The sequence below is a fragment of the Halichoerus grypus genome, chromosome 13 (genome assembly GCF_964656455.1).
Source record: "Halichoerus grypus chromosome 13, mHalGry1.hap1.1, whole genome shotgun sequence".
Taxonomy (NCBI): Eukaryota; Metazoa; Chordata; class Mammalia; order Carnivora; family Phocidae; genus Halichoerus; species Halichoerus grypus.
Window position 1 is genome coordinate 49,653,988 of NC_135724.1, and position 18,627 is coordinate 49,672,614.

The window sequence follows — 18,627 nt, forward strand, 5'->3', positions numbered from 1 at the left end:
TATAGGCTTTGTACCACATAAAGGCATGCAAGATTGTTTTCGCTGAGATTAGGCAGAGCTGCAGATGAAAGATACCTCCTCCTAGAATTTGTGTTACAAAAATTTTAACCTTGAGGTTGAGAGGTGCGTATTAGCAGAAAGATTCCAGAATCTTGCACAAATTCACTTCAAGTAACCAGAAACAAACAAACGTTGACTTTATTGAACAGCAAGAAATAGTGTTTGATATATTTCATCAAAAGAAGTTTTCATCAAAAGTATTCATCAAAAGAAGTTCCCCTTTCATTTCAAGAGCTGACATCTTATTCTTTACAATCCCAGACCTATCAACAAGAAATACATTGAACATCTACTATGTGCTCAATAAACAGTTGTTGATTCAAAAGGCTGCTTGTTGCGTGTACATGTATTAGTGCATTTTTTTTATTTTTTAAAGATTTTATTTATTTATATATATGTTTTTTGAAAGGGGGAGTAAAAGGCGAAAGATTTATGCGATCTGAACCAGAGTAGGGGGACAGAGAGGAAGGGGAAAGAGAGAATCTCAAGCAGGCTCCATGCTCAGTTCAGAGCCTATACAGGGCTTGATCTCACAACGGGAGATCGTGACCTGAGCTGAAACCAAGAGCTGGAGGCTTAACCAACTGAGCCACCCAGGCGCCCCTTAAAGATTTTATTTTTAAGTAATCCCTACACCTAACACGGGGCTCTAACCTACAACTCCTAGATCAAGAGTTGCATGGTCTACTGACTGAGCCAGCCAGGCGCCGTAGTGCATTTTAAACTAATCATCAAATAGCTCTTACTCACCAGTGTTTACATTATAAACATTTCACAGTAAGTGAAAATTTTAGTATTAAAAACTTGAAAATGGCTGGCTGTCATTAATCAAGTAAAAAAGCTGCCTATTTGACTCGCTCCCGCTACCGGCCTTCACTGGAGATGGGGGAAAACGGAAATGCACATCTCCTGACAGCATGACCCCCTTACTTGTAGGAAACATACCTCAAATAACAGGGTTTTGTTTGTTTTTAGATTTCACGAACATGTGCGGACTGTTCCAGGCTCCCCTTAGTATTGAATGGCGCGGTGGACTCGGAAACTTTCTAACCGGAGCGGCCTCTTTCAGCCAACGCACCAAAAGCCAGGACTTAGTTTGTTAGCTTTTAAAACGGGCTTGCAAACGCCGCAGCTCTGGAAGTCTGGCGCCTTCCCCGGAGCACGCGCCCTGCCCAACCCATAGCTCCGCGCGCTCCTGGGACGCCAGGGGGCCGCGCGCGGGCCGACGTCAGCGGGCAGGAAGGGGCGGAGCCACCGCAGCGGTGGCGGGAAAAGAGGCGCGCAGAAAGGCACGCATCCCCTAGCCCGCCGCCAGCCGCCCTCCGCGTCCCAGAGCCCGCAGCGGCGCCCGCGCCATGCCCGCCCCCGGCTCCGAGCTGCAGCGCCCGCCGTCGCCGTCGCCGTCGCCGTCGCCGCCCGCCGCGCAGAAACCGGGCGCCGAGCCGCAGCCGCCACCTCACGGGGAGCTGCAGTATCTGGGGCAGATCGAACATATCCTGCGCTGCGGGGTCCGGAAGGATGACCGCACCGGCACGGGCACGCTCTCAGTGTTCGGCATGCAGGCGCGCTACAGCCTGAGAGGTGACCCCCGCGCGCCCCCGGCGAGGGCGCGTGCGCCCGGGTGGGCTCCGAGCGGCCGCTGGGCGGGGAAGGCGCCTGGGAATGGCTGGGCTTTGCCATCAACCCTTGGTCCTAACCTCGATCCTGGGAGCTCCTTAGCCCCGCTTTGCAGACGCCAAAACAGAGGCTCGGGTTAGAGAAATGATTTGCGTAACGGCACGCGGACAGGAGTGACAGAAGTGGGAGGTGAAACCAGGTCCTTTGGGTCCGAGTCCTGTGCTCACCTGGTCGTGCTGTCTGCCGCAGAGCGGCCACGGTCTGGTAGTGTTTGGCTCATACCAGAGTGTGTGAGAGGATCTGTCTGGGCTTGACCACGGACTTGGCTAGAAGTTCCCCTTTTTGGCTCCTCCTCTTCTCTCCCCCTTCTGGTCCTTCGGTTTGGCAAAGTTTAAAAATTGGAGCGAAGGAATAAGGGCGGGTCAACGGCGGCGGGAGGAGAGAGCGCGAACGGAGAGGCTGGGCAAGAACTTGTGGTTCCTGACCATTTTTCCGTCGGGTCCGCACGAACCAGCTTTCCTCTTAAACCTTGAAACAGGAACGCGAGAGTCCAAGGAGTAGTTCTTATTCGTCTTTTCCATTAAAACAGGATGGCTCCGGAGAAGTTTCTCTTGGCGGTTGTTAGAGTCAGGCTTTCGGGGCACAAAGAGACGGGTGTGGGGGCGGTGCACGAGACAAATATCCTGGACACAGGTATGGGGGTGGTTTTGAGTAGGGAGACGCACTATTAGTAAAGCTGATTCACTGTGGTGAGCAGGGGGAGGACCCTCAACCCCACACCCATTTTAGAGACTAGGAAGATACCCAGGCTGCAGGGTAGACAGGGATCCACCTTCGTGCAGCTCCACACAGATCTCGTTTTTACTCCAGCCCATCTGCTTAGACCGTGGGCAATTTACCTCTCTGGTCTTCAGCTTCCTCGTGTGCTTAAAATAGAGGAAATCATGCTCAGTGACAGTACGGATAAAAGGTGCTTGGAAAATCTCTCCTTGTTACATGAATATCAACTATATAACTGATAAGGTGAACTGAATATGTACTGAATTTAGAGATAAGCTTTTACATTTTGATCTTCTCTGTTGCTTGATGCAAACATATATTCCCTCCTGGTGCCTGTAAAATGGAGATCTTAAGGATGCCTAAAGGAAGGTTGTTTTGAGGATTCAATAAGGTCATGCATATCAGGTATTTAAACGGGTACTATTTTTGGTACATTTAAATAATAGAGGTTAATTTGCTTTGCAAATAATTCAAAACTATCCCTTAGCTTTGGTTAGTGTGATATCTACTATCCCCCAGACCTGAGTAAGTTTTCCCTGGCAGGACAATCAGGGAATAGCTCTGGGAGCCTTCACCGTTTGTCCTAGGGCACACTTTGTGTGTTGTCTTCACACCTCTGTGAAGGAATCACACTAACTGGGAAGTGGATGGTAGCTCTTTTCCTGTCCACATGGGCATCCCTGCCTGGCCAGTGCCCCATCTCACCACGTGGGTGGAATTCCTGTGGTGGTCAAGGGATTGAGGAGGGCAGTCTCTGTCTGAATTGTGTCACTGACTTGGACTGTAGCCTGGGAGCTCCACCCTGTTCTGGGGCACCCATGTGATCAGAGTCAGTTTTCTAGTTGGTCCTGTGGTTACTCAAGGGCCTTGTCCTGGAGGCAGTCCTCCTCCACAGAGAAAGCTGGATGATGTGTTCTATTTTCCCATCTTGAAATTATTGGGCAAACTGTTTTTCAGATGAATTTCCTCTGCTGACAACCAAACGTGTATTCTGGAAGGGTGTTTTGGAGGAGTTGCTGTGGTTTATCAAGGTAAGGAAGCTGCTGCTGTTGGAAATCAGCAGTCTGTTCTCAGCCCAGCACCAGGAGATCCTTCTAAAAGTCCGATCATGTCACTTCTCCGATCATGTCACTTCTCACCTACAGCCCTAGTGGGTCGAATTTCACTCAGTAAGAGCCCACTCACCTGGGGCCCTGTCCCAGCTCTGGCTTCAGTAAAGTTCCGCTCACTCTATTCCACCCACCTGGCTTCCTTGCTGATCTTTGAGTACATCAGGACATTCCCACCCAGGGTTCTGGTGCTTGCTAGTCCTGTTCCCTGGAACCTTCTTCCCCAGCATGTAGCATGACTCACTCCCTCACCTCCTTCAAGTCCCTGCTGAATGAGCCTTCCCTAACCTTCCGATCTAAGACTGTGATTACCCCCCACCCACCCACACACACACATCCCTCCCACCCTCCTTTGTTTTCTCCATAGAGAAACATCAGCTGATACATAATGTCTGCCCTCTCCCTTTCCCCATACAAGGGGGGGAAGGTAGACAACAAATAAACAAGTAAAATGTATTAGAAGCTCCATGAGGGCAGAGAATTTGTTTTTTCCTATTCACGTTTGTATCCCCTGGGCCTAGAACACAGCCTGCCATATTGTAGGTGCTCAACATATATTGATCATTGACTATAAATCCCAGCCATGTTCTCATATTGGTATAAGCTAGAAGGATCTCTTGAGTAACAAGCTATACCTCTTCCAAAGAGCCAAGTAGGCACCTCTGGCAAAGGCTAAAGTGCTGTGATGATGGACAGCTTCCTCTCGCTCAGTCTCCTGGTCCAGACCAATGATATTCTCGCCAGTGCTGTTCAGAGAGTACCTGAGGAGATGGGCTCAGTTCTGGGCCATGCAGAAGCTGGGATCCCTTCTGCAAAGCACTCAGTGTGGCGTGTCTGGTCTTGGGCCAAACCAGACCTAAGACTTCTTACTGCATTTTAGAAAGAGTTTATTTCAATTTGGATCCAGTCCGGTCTTCCTTACTTCCGTATTCTCGAGGTGTTTTCTTCTGTGTCGTCCCATGTCAGCTGGCAGTGAGCGCCTAGTTCCAGGTGCATCATCAGAAACCTCAGAAGAGGCCGTTTGTAAACCAGCCAGAGCCCAATTGAATGGATGAAGGGGAGGCATTAGAAGCAGTTTGGGAGGGCGCCTGGGTGGCTCAGTAGTTAAGCGTCTGCCTTCGGCTCAGGTCATGATCCCAGGGTCCTGGGATCGAGCCCCGCATCGGGCTCCCTGCTCGGCGGGAAGCCTGCTTCTCCCTCTCCCACTCCCCCTGCTTGTGTTCCTGCTCTCGCTATCTCTCTCTGTCAAATAAATAAATAAAATCTTAAAAAAAAAAAAAAAGCAGTTTGGGAGGGAGCATCTGGGTGGCTCAGTGGGTTAAGTGTCCGACTCATGATCTCAGCTCAGGTCTTGATCTCAGGGTTGTGAGTTCAAGCCCAGCGCTGAGCTCCACCTGGGCATGGAGCCTACTTTTTATTTATTTATTTTTTTAAGATTTTATTTATTTGAGAGAAAGAGCACGAGCAGGGGCCAGGGGCAGAAGGAGAGGGACAAGCAGACTCCCCAATGAGCGGGGAGCCCGATGTGGGACTAGATCCCAGGACCCTGGGATCATGACCTGAGCCGAAGGCAGATACTTAACCGACTGAGCTGCCCAGGTGCCCCCATGGAGCCTACTTTAAAAAAGAAAGCAGCAACAGCAATATGGGAAAGATTGAAAAATGACTTATGGAGGTGAAAAAGATAGTACAAACTCAAAAACAGAAGGGAGGAAACGAGATGCTCAGAAATAAAGTGCATTCACTGGTTTTATCTTAATTTAGCTTGAGTTCAGGATTCTAAGTACTCTTTACCAGGAACATGCCAGACTCACCTCTGATAGATTTGCTCCCTGGGTGACTGGATGAAACACAGGAGTCAGGGTGAACCCACACTGCAGCCGGCATCTGTGGGCAAGATGGAGATGTGGGGTCTGTGCCGAGATTAGGATCTGTCGAGCACTGAGCACTTTGCTTATGTTTTCTGCCCCTCACAGTAGATGTGTGGGGACGCGGCTGTGCTCTGCCGTGGTTGGGGGCAGGGAGCCGTCAGAGGAGAAGGGGGATGGAGGGCAGGCATGGTGTGTGTGGCACAGCTTGTCGCCATTACAGCGCATCGTACACAGAGGCCGCCGAGGTCTGTCTTTGCCCTAAATGCACGATCAGGACACACGTTAGGATGATATGGGCCAAATCTAATGAGATGACCTATAAGTAATAAACATTAGCTTGTACTTGGAAAAAAACAAAGCCCCACCTTAACGGCAAATACAGGTTGGGGTGAACAACTTGACAGTGGCACATATGAGATAATGTGACTGATTGATTTGTAAGAAAAGCTGATACTGATTAGGCCAGTTAGTGAAATACCCTATGTACCAGGTATCCTATGTATACGTTGTATACATATACATGATACAGGTACCTGCGTGTCCATTGAACAGATTGCAGGTGAGACATTAAATGCATTTTGGGGGATCACACACACAAAACACCTTTGGTTAAAAAACACAAAACTGTTAGGTGGGAATAATGAAAGGACTTGGAGGTGTTTAATCTAGAACATTTAGTTGAGGGGAAGAATCACCTGTCCTGGAAGTGATTCCAGGAGACTGTCTTGGGGGCCCTCAAGAAGTCTGGGCTGGGACTGGCCCTTAAAGACAGGACACGCCGTGCAGGACATGCTGAGTGCAGGACAGGTATGTTAGCACAGGCCCGAGGCACAGTTGGTGGGAGGCTCTTGGGGTGTCAGCTTCTTCACCTGGATGCCTGCTCTGCTCTCCTGTCCCTTGCAGGGATCTACAAATGCTAAGGAACTGTCTTCAAAGGGAGTGAAAATCTGGGATGCCAATGGGTCTCGAGACTTCTTGGACAGCCTGGGATTCTCCAACAGAGAAGAAGGGGATTTAGGCCCAGTTTATGGCTTTCAGTGGAGGCATTTTGGGGCAGAATACAAAGATAAAGATTCAGGTGAGAAAACAGCGATGGCTCAGATTTCCTGAGCACTCATTGTAGCATAAGTTGGCCCCATTGTTTCAAGTGAAGTTGGGGGCATAAGAAGCCAGCGTCTGGGGAGTTGATGTATAACTTTGACCTTGTGAGAGGCTGTTTCAGATTCAGGTAGAGGTCAGATCACACTCTTGGTTGTTAGCATTTATTGGGTGCTTGGTACTTTCCATACCGTATTTCACTAGCAGGTAGTGACATGGTGGGTCGGTTGGTTGCTGTGTTGGCCATAGGAAGAGGCCCGGGGATTGCCTTGCAGTGGCTTGATCTCCCTTTTTAAGGCTGAGCCACCCTGCACACTTTAGGTGGTGCTCATGTGATAGCAGTTCTTGGGTTACCCTCTTCTCCCTGCCCTCCTGGGGTGGAAGAAGATGAACCCTCTTATTCCTGGACATCCACCTTCCTCAGTCACTTGGTGGCATCATTTGCCCCCATCCTTTGAACCTTCCTGTCCTGCCTGTCCACAGGTCAAGGGTTGCAAAAGCAAATGCCTACTTCCTCAGTGTGCATGTGTGTGCGTGTGTGTGTGTGTATGCATGTGTACACACATACATAGGAAGTACTAGCTTGCTGGCTAGACTGAAACCGTTGATAATTTTAGCACCTGTAGATTTATATAAGCATCACAACTAAAATATAGAACCATACTATCACAGTGCATCTTTTTTAATCTTTGCTATTACTTTTTCTGAAGCTATGATCATGACAGGACTTTCTTCCCCCCAAAATTAAGAACTACTAGACTAGAACATAGTCTGACCCCAATAAGTGGAGGTTTAACTGGAGGGGATATGAAGCTCCTCACTTCTCAGACTTCGCAGCTTCCAGTTCCATTTCAGAAGGAAGGCAAGGAATTAAAAGTCCAGAGACCAGAAATGGGAGAAAAGTACAAGGTGGTGTGAGAGTTATAGTGGTTTCTTGATAGTTACAAATCAGTAGGTGTTTGGCTGCTAAATTGTAATTTTGGGTGGAAGCGTTGGGAGAATAGCATCTAGACCATAGAAAGGAATCCACCGTCCTCTGTTAGTTGGAGTGTGTGTGGAATGGTGTCTTCTATTTAAGATCTGGTACTTTCCATGGCAGCAGAGTGTGATGAGAATGGTTGATGGGTATAGAGACAGTCCCGTGGGGAATAGTGGAAGAAATTGCTGGGATTGGAGATAGTTCGCAACAGGAAGGGGAGGGGTGGCACCATGACAGATCAGATGTTTAAAGGACTCTTGTAGAAAGGAAAGTAACTTTGTTACGGCTCCAGAGGATAGAACTCATCATCACCCACGAGAGCAGAGGAGTTTGTAGAACGCCTTGGGTATCCTGGAGCATGACCACAGGGGCTGTGGTAGGACAGCGATGGATGGTCTCTAAGGCCATCTCACGAGATGCTGTGATTGACATGTGGGCGTGTCTTCTCTCGACAATTCCACAGATTATTCAGGTCAAGGAGTAGACCAACTGCAAAAGGTGATTGACACAATCAAAACCAACCCCAACGACAGAAGAATCATCCTGTGTGGCTGGAATCCAAAAGGTGAGAAGCATCCCAGTTACTCTCGTGTCCGAACTGTACCATTAGCACAAAGGGAAGCCCAGTGGCTTTGCGTGGAGGCCACCGATAGGAGGCTGGACCCTGGGAACCACCCCCAGCCACATGGCTGGTGTGACTCTGGGCAAGTCACTCTTGGCCCCATTTTCACCTTCAGATGATGGGGTTGGACGAAGATGATCTTAATGTGTGTATTTATACTTCTCTTACTCCACAGAGAGCTTTAAATTACCTATAAAAATATACCTAAGGTTTTAACAGTTTAAATTGGGGCAGATGAAGTTTCATATCTTCTCCACCTGGCTGTTAACATTTTAACAGTTATATCGTAAAATTAAACTCTACCAAGGTGTACTAAACGTTACCCAGAGTGGCATGTTTGCTTTTCGAGTAGAGACTTTGAATACAGGAGGGTGTGCCTGGGCTGCCGGTTGGCTGTGGCCCCTGGGAATGGATGAATTCCTCCTGCTGCTAGTTTGGTGCCGCGAAGGCGGTGCAGGTAATTTTGGCTGGATGAGTGTGGCTTCAGCTGTGAAAATGCATCCTCAGACGTCTCATGTTAATGGATGGGTCACCGTAGGCCTGGTGCCGTCCCCAGGATTGGAATGGTCTGCTTTTGACCTGGGGGGCGGTGTGGCTCATGGGAGTCACTGGCCCGGTGGCCTGTTCTCATGCTCTCCCCCGCAGGAGTTGGCTTCTGTTTCTCTCCTGTCTTGTGTGCAGCTGCGTTCTTTAAAATCACCCGCGCCTCATTTTCCTGTGTGCTGGCTCCTCAGATCTTCCTCTGATGGCCCTCCCTCCGTGCCATGCCCTCTGCCAGTTCTACGTGGTGAACGGCGAGCTGTCCTGTCAGCTGTACCAGAGGTCGGGGGACATGGGCCTGGGTGTGCCCTTCAACATCGCCAGCTACGCCCTGCTCACCTACATGATCGCACACATCACAGGCCTGAAGGTGGGCTGCGCCTGGGAGGGAACGGTGGCTACCGGCCTAAAGCACTGAGCTCTTAGGTTATTTAACGTGGAAAAACTAATTGCAGAGAAGTCAGTGGCTGGTTAGTTCACAAATGTGATCTGTGTAAGAAACGAAGCTGCTCACCCGGCAGCCTCCCAGGGAGCTTTCTTGTCTTTGCGGTCTGGATAAGCAAACAGGTTTCTTATAAGACAAGACAACGTTTGTGAACATCAGCTTTTCTCAAAAGCTACGCTGGTGAAATTGTTTTTTGAAAAGCCTTGGAATGTCTGCATAGTCTACATAATGTGCTTTTAAATGATGTGTCTGAAAGGAATTGAAACTAAAACATTTGCCATTTTGCTTGCTCCCGTGGGATTTAGCCAGGTGACTTCATACATACTTTGGGAGATGCACATATTTACCTGAATCACGTTGAGCCGCTGAAAATGCAGGTAAGAATGATATCTGTCACACTTTGGTACTTTCTCTTTTTTTTTTTTTTAAGATTTTATTTATTTGAGAGAGAGAATGAGAGAGAGAGAGCGGGCATGAGAGGGGGGAGGGTCAGAGGGAGAAGCAGAGTCCCCGCCGAGGAGGGAGCCTGATGTGGGACTCGATCCCGGGACTCCAGGATCATGACCTGAGCCGAAGGCAGTCGCTTAACCAACTGAGCCACCCAGGTGTCCTGGTACCTTCTCTTGATAAGAGGTTGCCTTCTAGAACGTCCCTCACATAACAGACCTTCTGCTCTTGCTGGGGCAGAGCTGAGATGCCCTGCTCCGACTGCAGGGACTGGCGGTGGGCAGGTGGGCGGGGACAAGGCAGACACAGCCACCACGGGCACTTCGTGTGACCGCTACTGTGAGATGCTAGGCCAGTACAACAGAGGGAGAGCCCATATTCAGACCTGTGGGCTTGGGAACCTTCCCAAAGGTAGCATTTCAACTCATTTTTAGTTCGAGAATTTAAATGGTGATGTTTTCCCTTCATATCATGTTAAATACCACACATAGGTATTAACTTTCAAAAGTCTGTCCAAATCCCAAGTTACACCAGCCAACAAGTGATTTGAAACGGCAATTAAAATACGAGTGTCTAATGCTCAGTGAGCTGAAGGGGGGGAAAAAAATTGAACCAAACCCTTTTAGCCCCTTCCAGATGAGATCCAGGTTTTGAAAGTTCCTCCTTTGTGGGAGCTTGGCTGCTTTTGTATAGAGGGCGACTTCGGGGTTTGTGCAGTTGCTTCTCTGGTCGTCTGCTCCGCTCATGCTGGACAGAGTAATGTGAGCTTGGAGCCTGTGTCCACGTCCCCATTGCCACCATCTGTTCCTGCCAGGAACCCCGGCTTGCACCCCTCTCTGTTGTCAGCAGATGTCATCTTGCCTCACCCTCTGCCAGGGACAGTTGAGATAGGGATTATGGGACTCAGATAACCATACTTGAGTGCCTACCTGGAGTTACAGATACAAAAGTGAAAGACTGTGTCCTGTCCTTCATAAATTTACCAAGAGGCCACATGGCTCCTGACGCGGTGGGATGCCACAAAAGATCATTCGGTCTCCACGTGTGGGAGAGAATCCGTCAGTTACATTCCAGGAGTGTTGTTGCCTAAGCAGGGGCAGGTGTGTCTGCACTATTACATTCCTGTGAAATGTTTTGTCGATAAAATACTGTGTACTTGTTTCACAGGGAGCAGAATTAAAGCTGGTTGTACAGATAATGGCAAGATAATCTTCTCCTCTTGTTTTTAGCTTCAGCGAGAACCAAGGCCTTTCCCAAAGCTCAAAATCCTTCGAAAAGTTGAGACAATCGATGACTTCAAGGCTGAAGACTTTCAGATGGAGGGGTACAGTCCTCACCCGACTATTAAAATGGAAATGGCTCTTTAAAGTGCTTTTAAAGGAGGTATTTGAAGGATATTCCGCCAGTAGGGGTTGGACTGAGTGCCCAGGTGAAAGCTCATTTGCCCTAGAGGAAGAGGGAACTAGGTCAAAAATTCTTGGCCACCAGCAGTTTTTATTAACTTGTAAAGATGTTGCCACTGGCAGACGTAACCTTGCCTGTTCTCTGAGTAACAAAAGGCCTTGAGTTTGGTAACTCACTGAGGACGTGTGAAAATGCCGAGATTGGGAATAAAGTCAGGAGAATAAAAACTGGAATACTCTTAAAACATGTACATGCATTTCAACCCCACATTTTTATGAAGGTCCATGAATTTCAAGAATTACACATCAGCTCTTCCCCAAATTTGAGCAAGCTGAGTAACACCAGCATTCATAATAATGCACAGTTGTGCTTATGAACATTTAAAGTTATTTGCTTTATATATTGCTATAATAAAGGTGTGTTCTGCATTTGTGTTCTGCATTCATCTGGTTTTTTTTTTTTTTTTTAATTTTTTATTCTATATTGCTATTCTGCTCACTTCCTGCCTAAAATAGATTTAACTGAACCCTCCTAAATAAACATGCTCTATTCTTGTTTGGATACTGCTTAGAGGTTTGGTGTATTTTGGAAATGGTGACTAAACTGTATTTTGCCCTATTTTTCTGTGGTTCGTCTAATTCTGGCTACATTTTATCATTAGCACATAAGGATTACTGAGGATAAAGGTTTAAGGGTTATGGAAAAATAATGTATGAAATTCCATTTTCCTGCCCATTACTGCTGCCATGGTTTCAGTATGGTGTGAATCCTCTACTAATACACTTAGACTGAGCAAGAATAGAAAGGCTAAACCACTCCAGGGCTAATCCGTGAAATCCTTTTACCTTTGTTGTGCACCAGATACCCCACAGTACTGCAGAACTATTTTTACTCTGCTAATTTTTAACAAGCGTTAGATAGAATAAGGCATTGTTCCAACAATTATGCAACCTGCTGCTTATTTTCAAAGTATAATTTAATGTCCAGGTACCAGCACTTGGTAGAAATTTTGTAAGAACATCTTTCTGGACTTGGAGTTAAATCTAAATTTGTTTAAGGATTAATTAGGAGAATGTGTGTTTATTTGCTAAAAGAATCAAGTAATGACTGAGCTGATTCCTGAGGTTAACAGGACTTTCAGCTGAACTTGTTTTGATTGCTACGATGATTTCTTTCCCCTGTTTTTGTAAAACCACACGGAAAAAATGGTTAAGCCTTTTCACTTAGGAAAGGGTGTTAGGGCTGAACATTAATTCTCTTGAGCAGCAAGGAGTTTTTTCCAGACTTCCCCATGTGGATACTGGTGTTTCTTTACAGATTCCTCCTTCATTTCTGTTGAATAACCAGCATCCTATCAAAGACAAAAAATTTTAGAGTAGTGTTAATAACCACCTGGAACAAAACTCATACATGTATTTCTGCTGTTCATAGAAATGCTGTTTTTGGATTATTTGAAATGGGGAAGGATATACTTTATTGGCTGTGTCTCAGGATTAAATAATCACACTTCCTTTGACAACTCAACCTCTGTTGGTGAAAATGAGCCCCAGTGTCTTGAACATGATGAAGATAAATGGTCCAGATTAACACAACCGCAGTCTAAACGTTTCAGTTCACTAACTTGCTAGGTGGTGCCAGGTTTGGTTTTTGTTTGGTTTTGGGGTTTTTTGGGGAGGAGGGGGTTTGCACAGAAGTGTACATTTTAAGGTCTCAGCTGGTGTTGGGAAGAAAGGCTGGCATTACTGAAGGCTTGTCAGGGCAATTTCACCCTCAACCCCTGACCTTCAGGCTTTGGGAATTTGATATTGCTAACTGAAGAGCCATTTGTAATTTCTAGATACTGAAAATAAGCTCTAAGGAGACAGCTTTGTGGTCTAGGGTCTAACTCACAAGAACAAGTATACCAGGGGCTGGAAGCTTGCTTCCTCAGGGAGGCCTCTGGCCAAGCTCACCTTAGGAGGCATGTAGGACGCTTTCTTGATGACCACAGGATACCTGAAATGTTCATGCAGGTGGTTGACGTATTCACACATCCTAGGAGGAAGGAATCAGATTAGGGCAGTAATGTCTTATGTTAGATCATTCATGTGGTACTAACTGTTAGAGCCAAGGGGTGAGCACCACTGAAGAAAGGGTGGACTCAGTCGGGTGTGTGTTTCTATGCAAATCTATCAACCTCTGCCTCAGGTTCTCTCCCTGTAAACTAAAACAGTGTGAGGCTTGGGTGAAGTCTCATGTGGGTGGGTACCAAAAGTCTCGTAACTCTACAGATGGTCCCTGACTCACAGTGGTTTGACTTAAGATTTTTCGATTCCATGATGAAGCAAAAGCCATATGCATTCAGTAGAATTGTACTTCAAAGTTTGAATCTGGATCTTTTCCCAGCTTGTGGCATGTGATACGATCCTCTCTCGTGATGCTGGCCTGTGGCCTATGGCCGCAGCAGCCCCCAGTCAACCACGCCATCACTAGGGTCAACAACCAATACACTAACAACTGTTTGTACCCATACAACCATTCAGTTTTACACTCTCAGTACCGTATTCGATAAACTACACAAGCTATTCAGCATTTTATTATAAAATAGGCTTCACGTCAGATGATTTTGCTCAAGTACAGACTAATACAGGTGTTCTGAGCATGTTTAAGGTAGGTAGGCTGGGCTAAGGTATGTTCAGTAGGTTAGGTGTATTAAACATTTTAAAATATATTTTCAATATATTAATATTTATCAATATTGATAAATATATTACTATTTCAATATACTATGGTGGGTTTATTGGAATGTTAAGCTATCTTAGGCCAAGGAAGATCTCTAAAAGTTTTGTGACCCCCAAAGATAGCCATTTAGACTCCATAAGTATCTGGGATTATTTGGGTGCCTTTAGCCAAAAGTCAGATGAATAGATTAAAATCACCCAGTGAGATCCCATCCAGCTACACACACGAGTTAGAAAAAAGAGCACAGGTTTTACTATCAGACCAATCTGTTCAAATTTGGGTCAGCCACCCTCTAGTTTTGTGACTTGGGGCAAGTGACCTAACTCTGCTGCCTTACTTTGGTCATCGGTTAATGAACAGCTAGGACAGGCAGCCCAGGTGCCCGGTGCTGGGCATTCCCAAAGGAACTGGCAAGACGGGGCTGCATGGTTTCAGAGGACACAGATACCAAGTTATCGACCAGAATATGCGCTATGTATAATCTACAAAGAACAGGCCACAGGTGAAGAACCAGCCCCATGGGAGAGGATGTTCTGGCCTTGAAGAGTGAGCAGGAACGGGTGTCCCACGCGGTCACAAAGCTGGGGTGCAAGCGGCGCCTGGCGGCTGTCCCGCTCACACACCAACATTCCCGCGCATGGGGGCGACATTCCTGCACAGGGGGGCGGCAGGAGGTGCTCTCGCCCACTTGTGGGTGGTCACAGCGCACCTCGCTCAGCCCTGGCCCTTTTCTCAGCCCTCAAGACTGACAGGACCTTTCAAGGTTGGTCCGAACCTCCCCTTAGTCCCACCTTCGGGACTGAAATGAGGGAGCAAAAGCAGAATAACCTAGGAATGTTCACTTTTTATTGTACAAAATATTTCAGACATAAAAGGCAGCATCTATGTACTCACCCCCATCTTAAGAGAAAAACCGTTATCATTGAGGCTCCCATCAACCCTCATAGGTCCCATTTCTCACCCACGGCCCCGCATTTGGTGTTGACCATTCTCATGTATGTATTTATGCTGCTGCCATATAAAGATCATGGCCAGTGATCCTTCTGCGATACCACATTTAACTCCAGGAGTTAATAAAGCCATATGTGGGGGTGCCTGGGTGGCTCAGTCGCTTAAGCAGCCGGTTCTTGATTTTGGCTCAGGTCATGATCTCAGGGTCCTGGGATTGAGCCCCATATCCTGCTCTATGCTCAGCAGGGAGTCTGCTCAAGCATTCTCTGTCCTCCTCCCTCTGCCCCTCCCACCGCTTGCTCTCTCTCTCTGAAATAAATCTTAAAAATAAAGCCATATGTGTGCAGATGACTGGAAGACTGTCTTAAAGTTCACCTGGGACATGTTGAGAAATAAGGTGGAACTAGATGCGGCTAGATTACAGAATACTCCAGCGCTGGGACCAGGAGATTGGACAGAAGCAGAGAATATAAGTATGATGAAAGCAAGGCTTTAGAATGGAAGGAGTTCTGGGGGCGCCTGGGTGGCTCAGCCGGTTAAGTGTCTGACTCTTGATCTCAGCTCAGCTCTTGATCTCAGGGTTCTGAGTTCAAGCCCTGCTGGGCTCCATACTAGGTGTGGAGCCTACTTAAAAAAATCCAAAAAACAAAAGGAGTTCTGGCTTCCCCAGGGTTCCACCCCACCCACGCACCATCTCGTACTTAGAAAACAAAGGCAGCTACCACAAACCCAGTCCTCTGAAAGAAAAAGATCTATTCACTGCTGGGGCTCCAGTGTAATGGCCCCCTGGGAAAAAGTGGAAGCAAAACCAAGTTGGCCTTTGAGTTACAGGACATGGCAAAGCAGAGTTCTTGGTGCCTCTGGTCTCCAGAGCCGAATTTTACAAAGTCTGACCTGACTGAGGGACGCTACTGAAGTTAACTCCACATTACCTGTTTTTTTTGTTTTGTTTTTTAATAGAGAGCATGAGCAGGGAGAGAGGCAGAGGGAGAGGGAGAAGCAGGCTCCCCGCCGAGCCAGGAGCCCGATCAGTGGCCCCGGGATCATGACCTGGGCCGAAGGCAGACGCTTAACCATCTGAGCCACCCAGGCGCCCCTCCTCATTACCTGTTCTTAAGGCTTGCAGAAATGGAGATGAAGTCAAATATAATCAGGTGCTGAACCAATTCACAGAGGCCAACTCCACCGGCATGAGGGCAAACGGGAACTACAATAAAGACAGATTTCTATTTAATGCCTAGGGGTGGGGATGGGTGGATGAGAGAGCATCTGCGGTGATTAAGGTGATTGCCCGCCTGTGATTACATCATTCATCATGATCTAGGGATGAAAATAGTCAAAGATTCCCTGATCAGGCCGAAAAGAGAGTCCCTCCAGAGGGACCCGCCGGTGTGCGTGGGTGGGGAAATGGAGGTTTGGTGCGCGGCTCCCGGGGCGCCCTTACTTTCAAACTTTTTGGCCATCAGCAACACCGAGAGGTTTTCATTGACACTTCCCAGCCTGCAGCTGTCAATCTGGAGAAACTGCAGGGCTTTCGCTTGTAGGAGTTGCTTAAATATCACTCTATTGTGGCACTGGAAATAGAATTAAAATAAAACCAGCAGAAGAGTTAACCTGGGCCTTCAGGAAGCCCGGGCTGTATTTATCCTTCGCTCTCACCTGGCACGAAGCAAACCCTGACAATACAGGCCGGGGACCTGACTGCTCACTGCTTCCTAAATCTGCCGGTGGAAGGATGTGAGTCACGCAAAAGTCCCACCGCTTGACATCTATGAAGGAATAACCGTCGGAGCGGATGGCATGTGGGAGGCGAAGCAAAGCATCAGGGTGGAATGTGGTGATGGCGGTGAGCAGGTGGCTTGGACGACCAAAAACCCACGGCTAACCAGCACCGCTCCTTTTGCTGGGCAAACTGAGAATCTGTTCCTTCACACGCTCTGCTCGTGGGTGGACCGCCGCAGTTCTGGCAAGCACTGGTGCTTCGTTTATAAGCACAGAGAGTGAACGCAGTAACGTTTATTCAATTTGGAAGCTGGCTTTCTTAAAACCATACAGTGCGTCTCATGCCCTTGCAGGAGCAACTTTAAACTGCTGCCTTGTAAATTTTGATTACTTTGGGAAAGATACATGGCCTTACATCATATGAATTGTAGGTAAAGAGACAAAAACTTTTGACTGTCTCCGACTCCAGACTCTACTGATGTGCTGTAAAACATCCCAAGTTCAGAGATTAAGAAAACTTCCCCACTCAGAATAACACAGGTGAGGGAGCCTGACGTACGCCAGCGTCCCCAGTGGGTGGCCGGTGTGTACTGACCCCAAGGAGAGGTCACTTACCTGTTCTCCGGTGGCAACGCCAATTCCTAATGGGACCAGTGCCTATAAAATATAAGGCAACCTGATGTTAGTTTCCTGAGTCTTTGAGCTGAAACTCCTAATGTTTAAAACTATTTACAGTTGTTTCACCACTTAGAGCTGAAGAAGGAAACGTCCCTGCTGGGGGGCTGTGTGAAGTTTTGGGAACGGCAGGTCGGCAAGGGGATTATGTGTGCACACAGGAGGGGCTTGTTCCTATGCTGCCATTAGCTCCCCTCCTGCTAGAGCTCTGCAGATTCTCGCCGCCGCCCCCCTCCAGTGGGTGTTCTAGAACCCTCTCCCTTCAAGCTTAGCGAGCGGCCTTAGATCCACTTTACCGGTCAGGCTGAGCTCGTTCCTTACCTGGTGAAATCCTCACCTGGCAAATGCTGGAGTCTTCTGAACATAGCACTGCTCTCTCTTTCCTCCCACCTGAAGCGACCTCACCCCCCCGCCCCCAGGCTCTGGGCTGCTCCCCTCATGCCCCCACTGGGATCGCCTCGGGCACCTGTGGTTTCTCCGCAGCTTATCTTCCCGTTGTTAAGGGAATAATATCCAGGGCACTGCAAGCTAACACTATCTGAGCTCCTACTACCTGTCCGGTGCCGTGTGAAACCCTGCCTGAAATGACTCCTTGTCACAGCCCGTCGGGACAGGAGTCACCATCGTCCCCATCTCACAGGGGAATGAGAAACAGGCACAGAGCTGGTAACCGTTCCGAGATCACAACTCTAGAAAGGGGTAGAACCAAGGCTTGAACTCCAGAGCCAGGGGAGGCTTCTGAACCACTAGATAGGAAAACTTCCCTGCAGAAAAAACCCTTAATTTAGGAGCCAGGTGCCCCCGATCCTGCTACCTGTCCTGCCTCTATGTGTGGATGTGGGTGAGTCACGGACCACCCAAGCCTTGGCCTCCTTGTCCCCAGGTGAGGAGTTAGAGTGGATGGTCAGTGGGGCACCTTCTACCTTCCTGGTTTATGCTTCCAGAAACCTCTAATTTAAATGAGTGCCGTTCTCTATCTCAAAACAAAAACCAGAGTGGGGAAAAATAATAGAGGAAGAAAGCCATTTGACTTATTCATTCTACCATTTTAAAAAGCATATGTTTCTGACACTTAATAGGTACCAACTCCTATTTCTTCCTTTTAAATACTTCCTGAACCTGCTCTAGTCTCGCTGCCCTGTCCCTTCCCCGCCCGCCCTCCTAGATTACTGGGAAAGCCTCCTAGCTCTGCTCTCTGCTCCGGTTTCTTTCTGCCTGTTCCACACTCCCCTGTACTGCATCGCAACCCATCTTACATGTTTTTTTCCAGTCAAATCTTCTTTGATCCCATTCTCTCCTTCAAGACGCTATCGTGACTCACTGTGTTGGGCAGCATCTTCTGCGCAGATGGACCCATCGCCCGGGCCCAGGGATCGGTCTTTCCCACAATGCCCGACGTGCACCTGCCCTCCACTGGGGGTCTCCTCCGTCCGCCCCACCTGTGCCGGCTGACTCTGCAGCTTCCCCCTGCCTCTGGTTGTCTGTGCCCACATCATAGGATACCTCCTGCGGGGACAGCCTTCCCCATGTAAACAAAACCTCAGAGGGCTGAAGCCCCGAAGAACTTCCAATGAGACTCTCCGGGC

General features: G+C 48.0%; 2 protein-coding genes across 2 annotated transcripts in view; one reads left to right on the top strand and one right to left on the bottom strand.

Annotated features, from left to right (window-relative positions):
* Positions 1 to 1,304: 1,304 nt before the first annotated feature.
* On the top strand, positions 1,305 to 11,400 carry TYMS (thymidylate synthetase). The gene is made up of 7 exons (XM_036070705.2): positions 1,305 to 1,641; positions 3,415 to 3,488; positions 6,341 to 6,515; positions 7,978 to 8,079; positions 8,871 to 9,046; positions 9,427 to 9,498; positions 10,798 to 11,400. The coding sequence occupies exons 1-7, from the start codon at positions 1,416 to 1,418 to the stop codon at positions 10,933 to 10,935; spliced, it is 963 nt and encodes a 320-aa protein (XP_035926598.1). The 5' UTR covers positions 1,305 to 1,415; the 3' UTR covers positions 10,936 to 11,400.
* Positions 11,401 to 11,930: 530 nt separating this feature from the next.
* Positions 11,931 to 18,627, bottom strand: part of ENOSF1 (enolase superfamily member 1) — a 29,139-nt gene continuing 22,442 nt past the window's right edge. Inside the window, exons 12-16 of the mRNA XM_036070701.2 lie at positions 16,982 to 17,023; positions 16,089 to 16,218; positions 15,752 to 15,851; positions 12,925 to 13,006; positions 11,931 to 12,323 (exon numbers count right to left, since the gene is read on the bottom strand). Of these exons, the coding sequence (XP_035926594.2) occupies positions 12,222 to 12,323; positions 12,925 to 13,006; positions 15,752 to 15,851; positions 16,089 to 16,218; positions 16,982 to 17,023 (456 nt within the window). The 3' untranslated portion in view covers positions 11,931 to 12,221. The remainder of the gene's footprint in view (positions 12,324 to 12,924; positions 13,007 to 15,751; positions 15,852 to 16,088; positions 16,219 to 16,981; positions 17,024 to 18,627) is intronic.

What these genes read in the sequence shown, in the direction of transcription:
- TYMS (XM_036070705.2), top strand. Translation starts at nt 1,416, where the DNA reads ATGCCCGCCCCCGGCTCCGAGCTGCAGCGCCCGCCGTCGCCGTCGCCG. An exon ending in GTGTGGCTGGAATCCAAAAG is followed by an intron (nt 8,080 to 8,870) that starts GTGAGAAGCATC and finishes CTGGCTCCTCAG; the next exon opens with ATCTTCCTCTGATGGCCCTC. An exon ending in TTGAGCCGCTGAAAATGCAG is followed by an intron (nt 9,499 to 10,797) that starts GTAAGAATGATA and finishes TCTTGTTTTTAG; the next exon opens with CTTCAGCGAGAACCAAGGCC.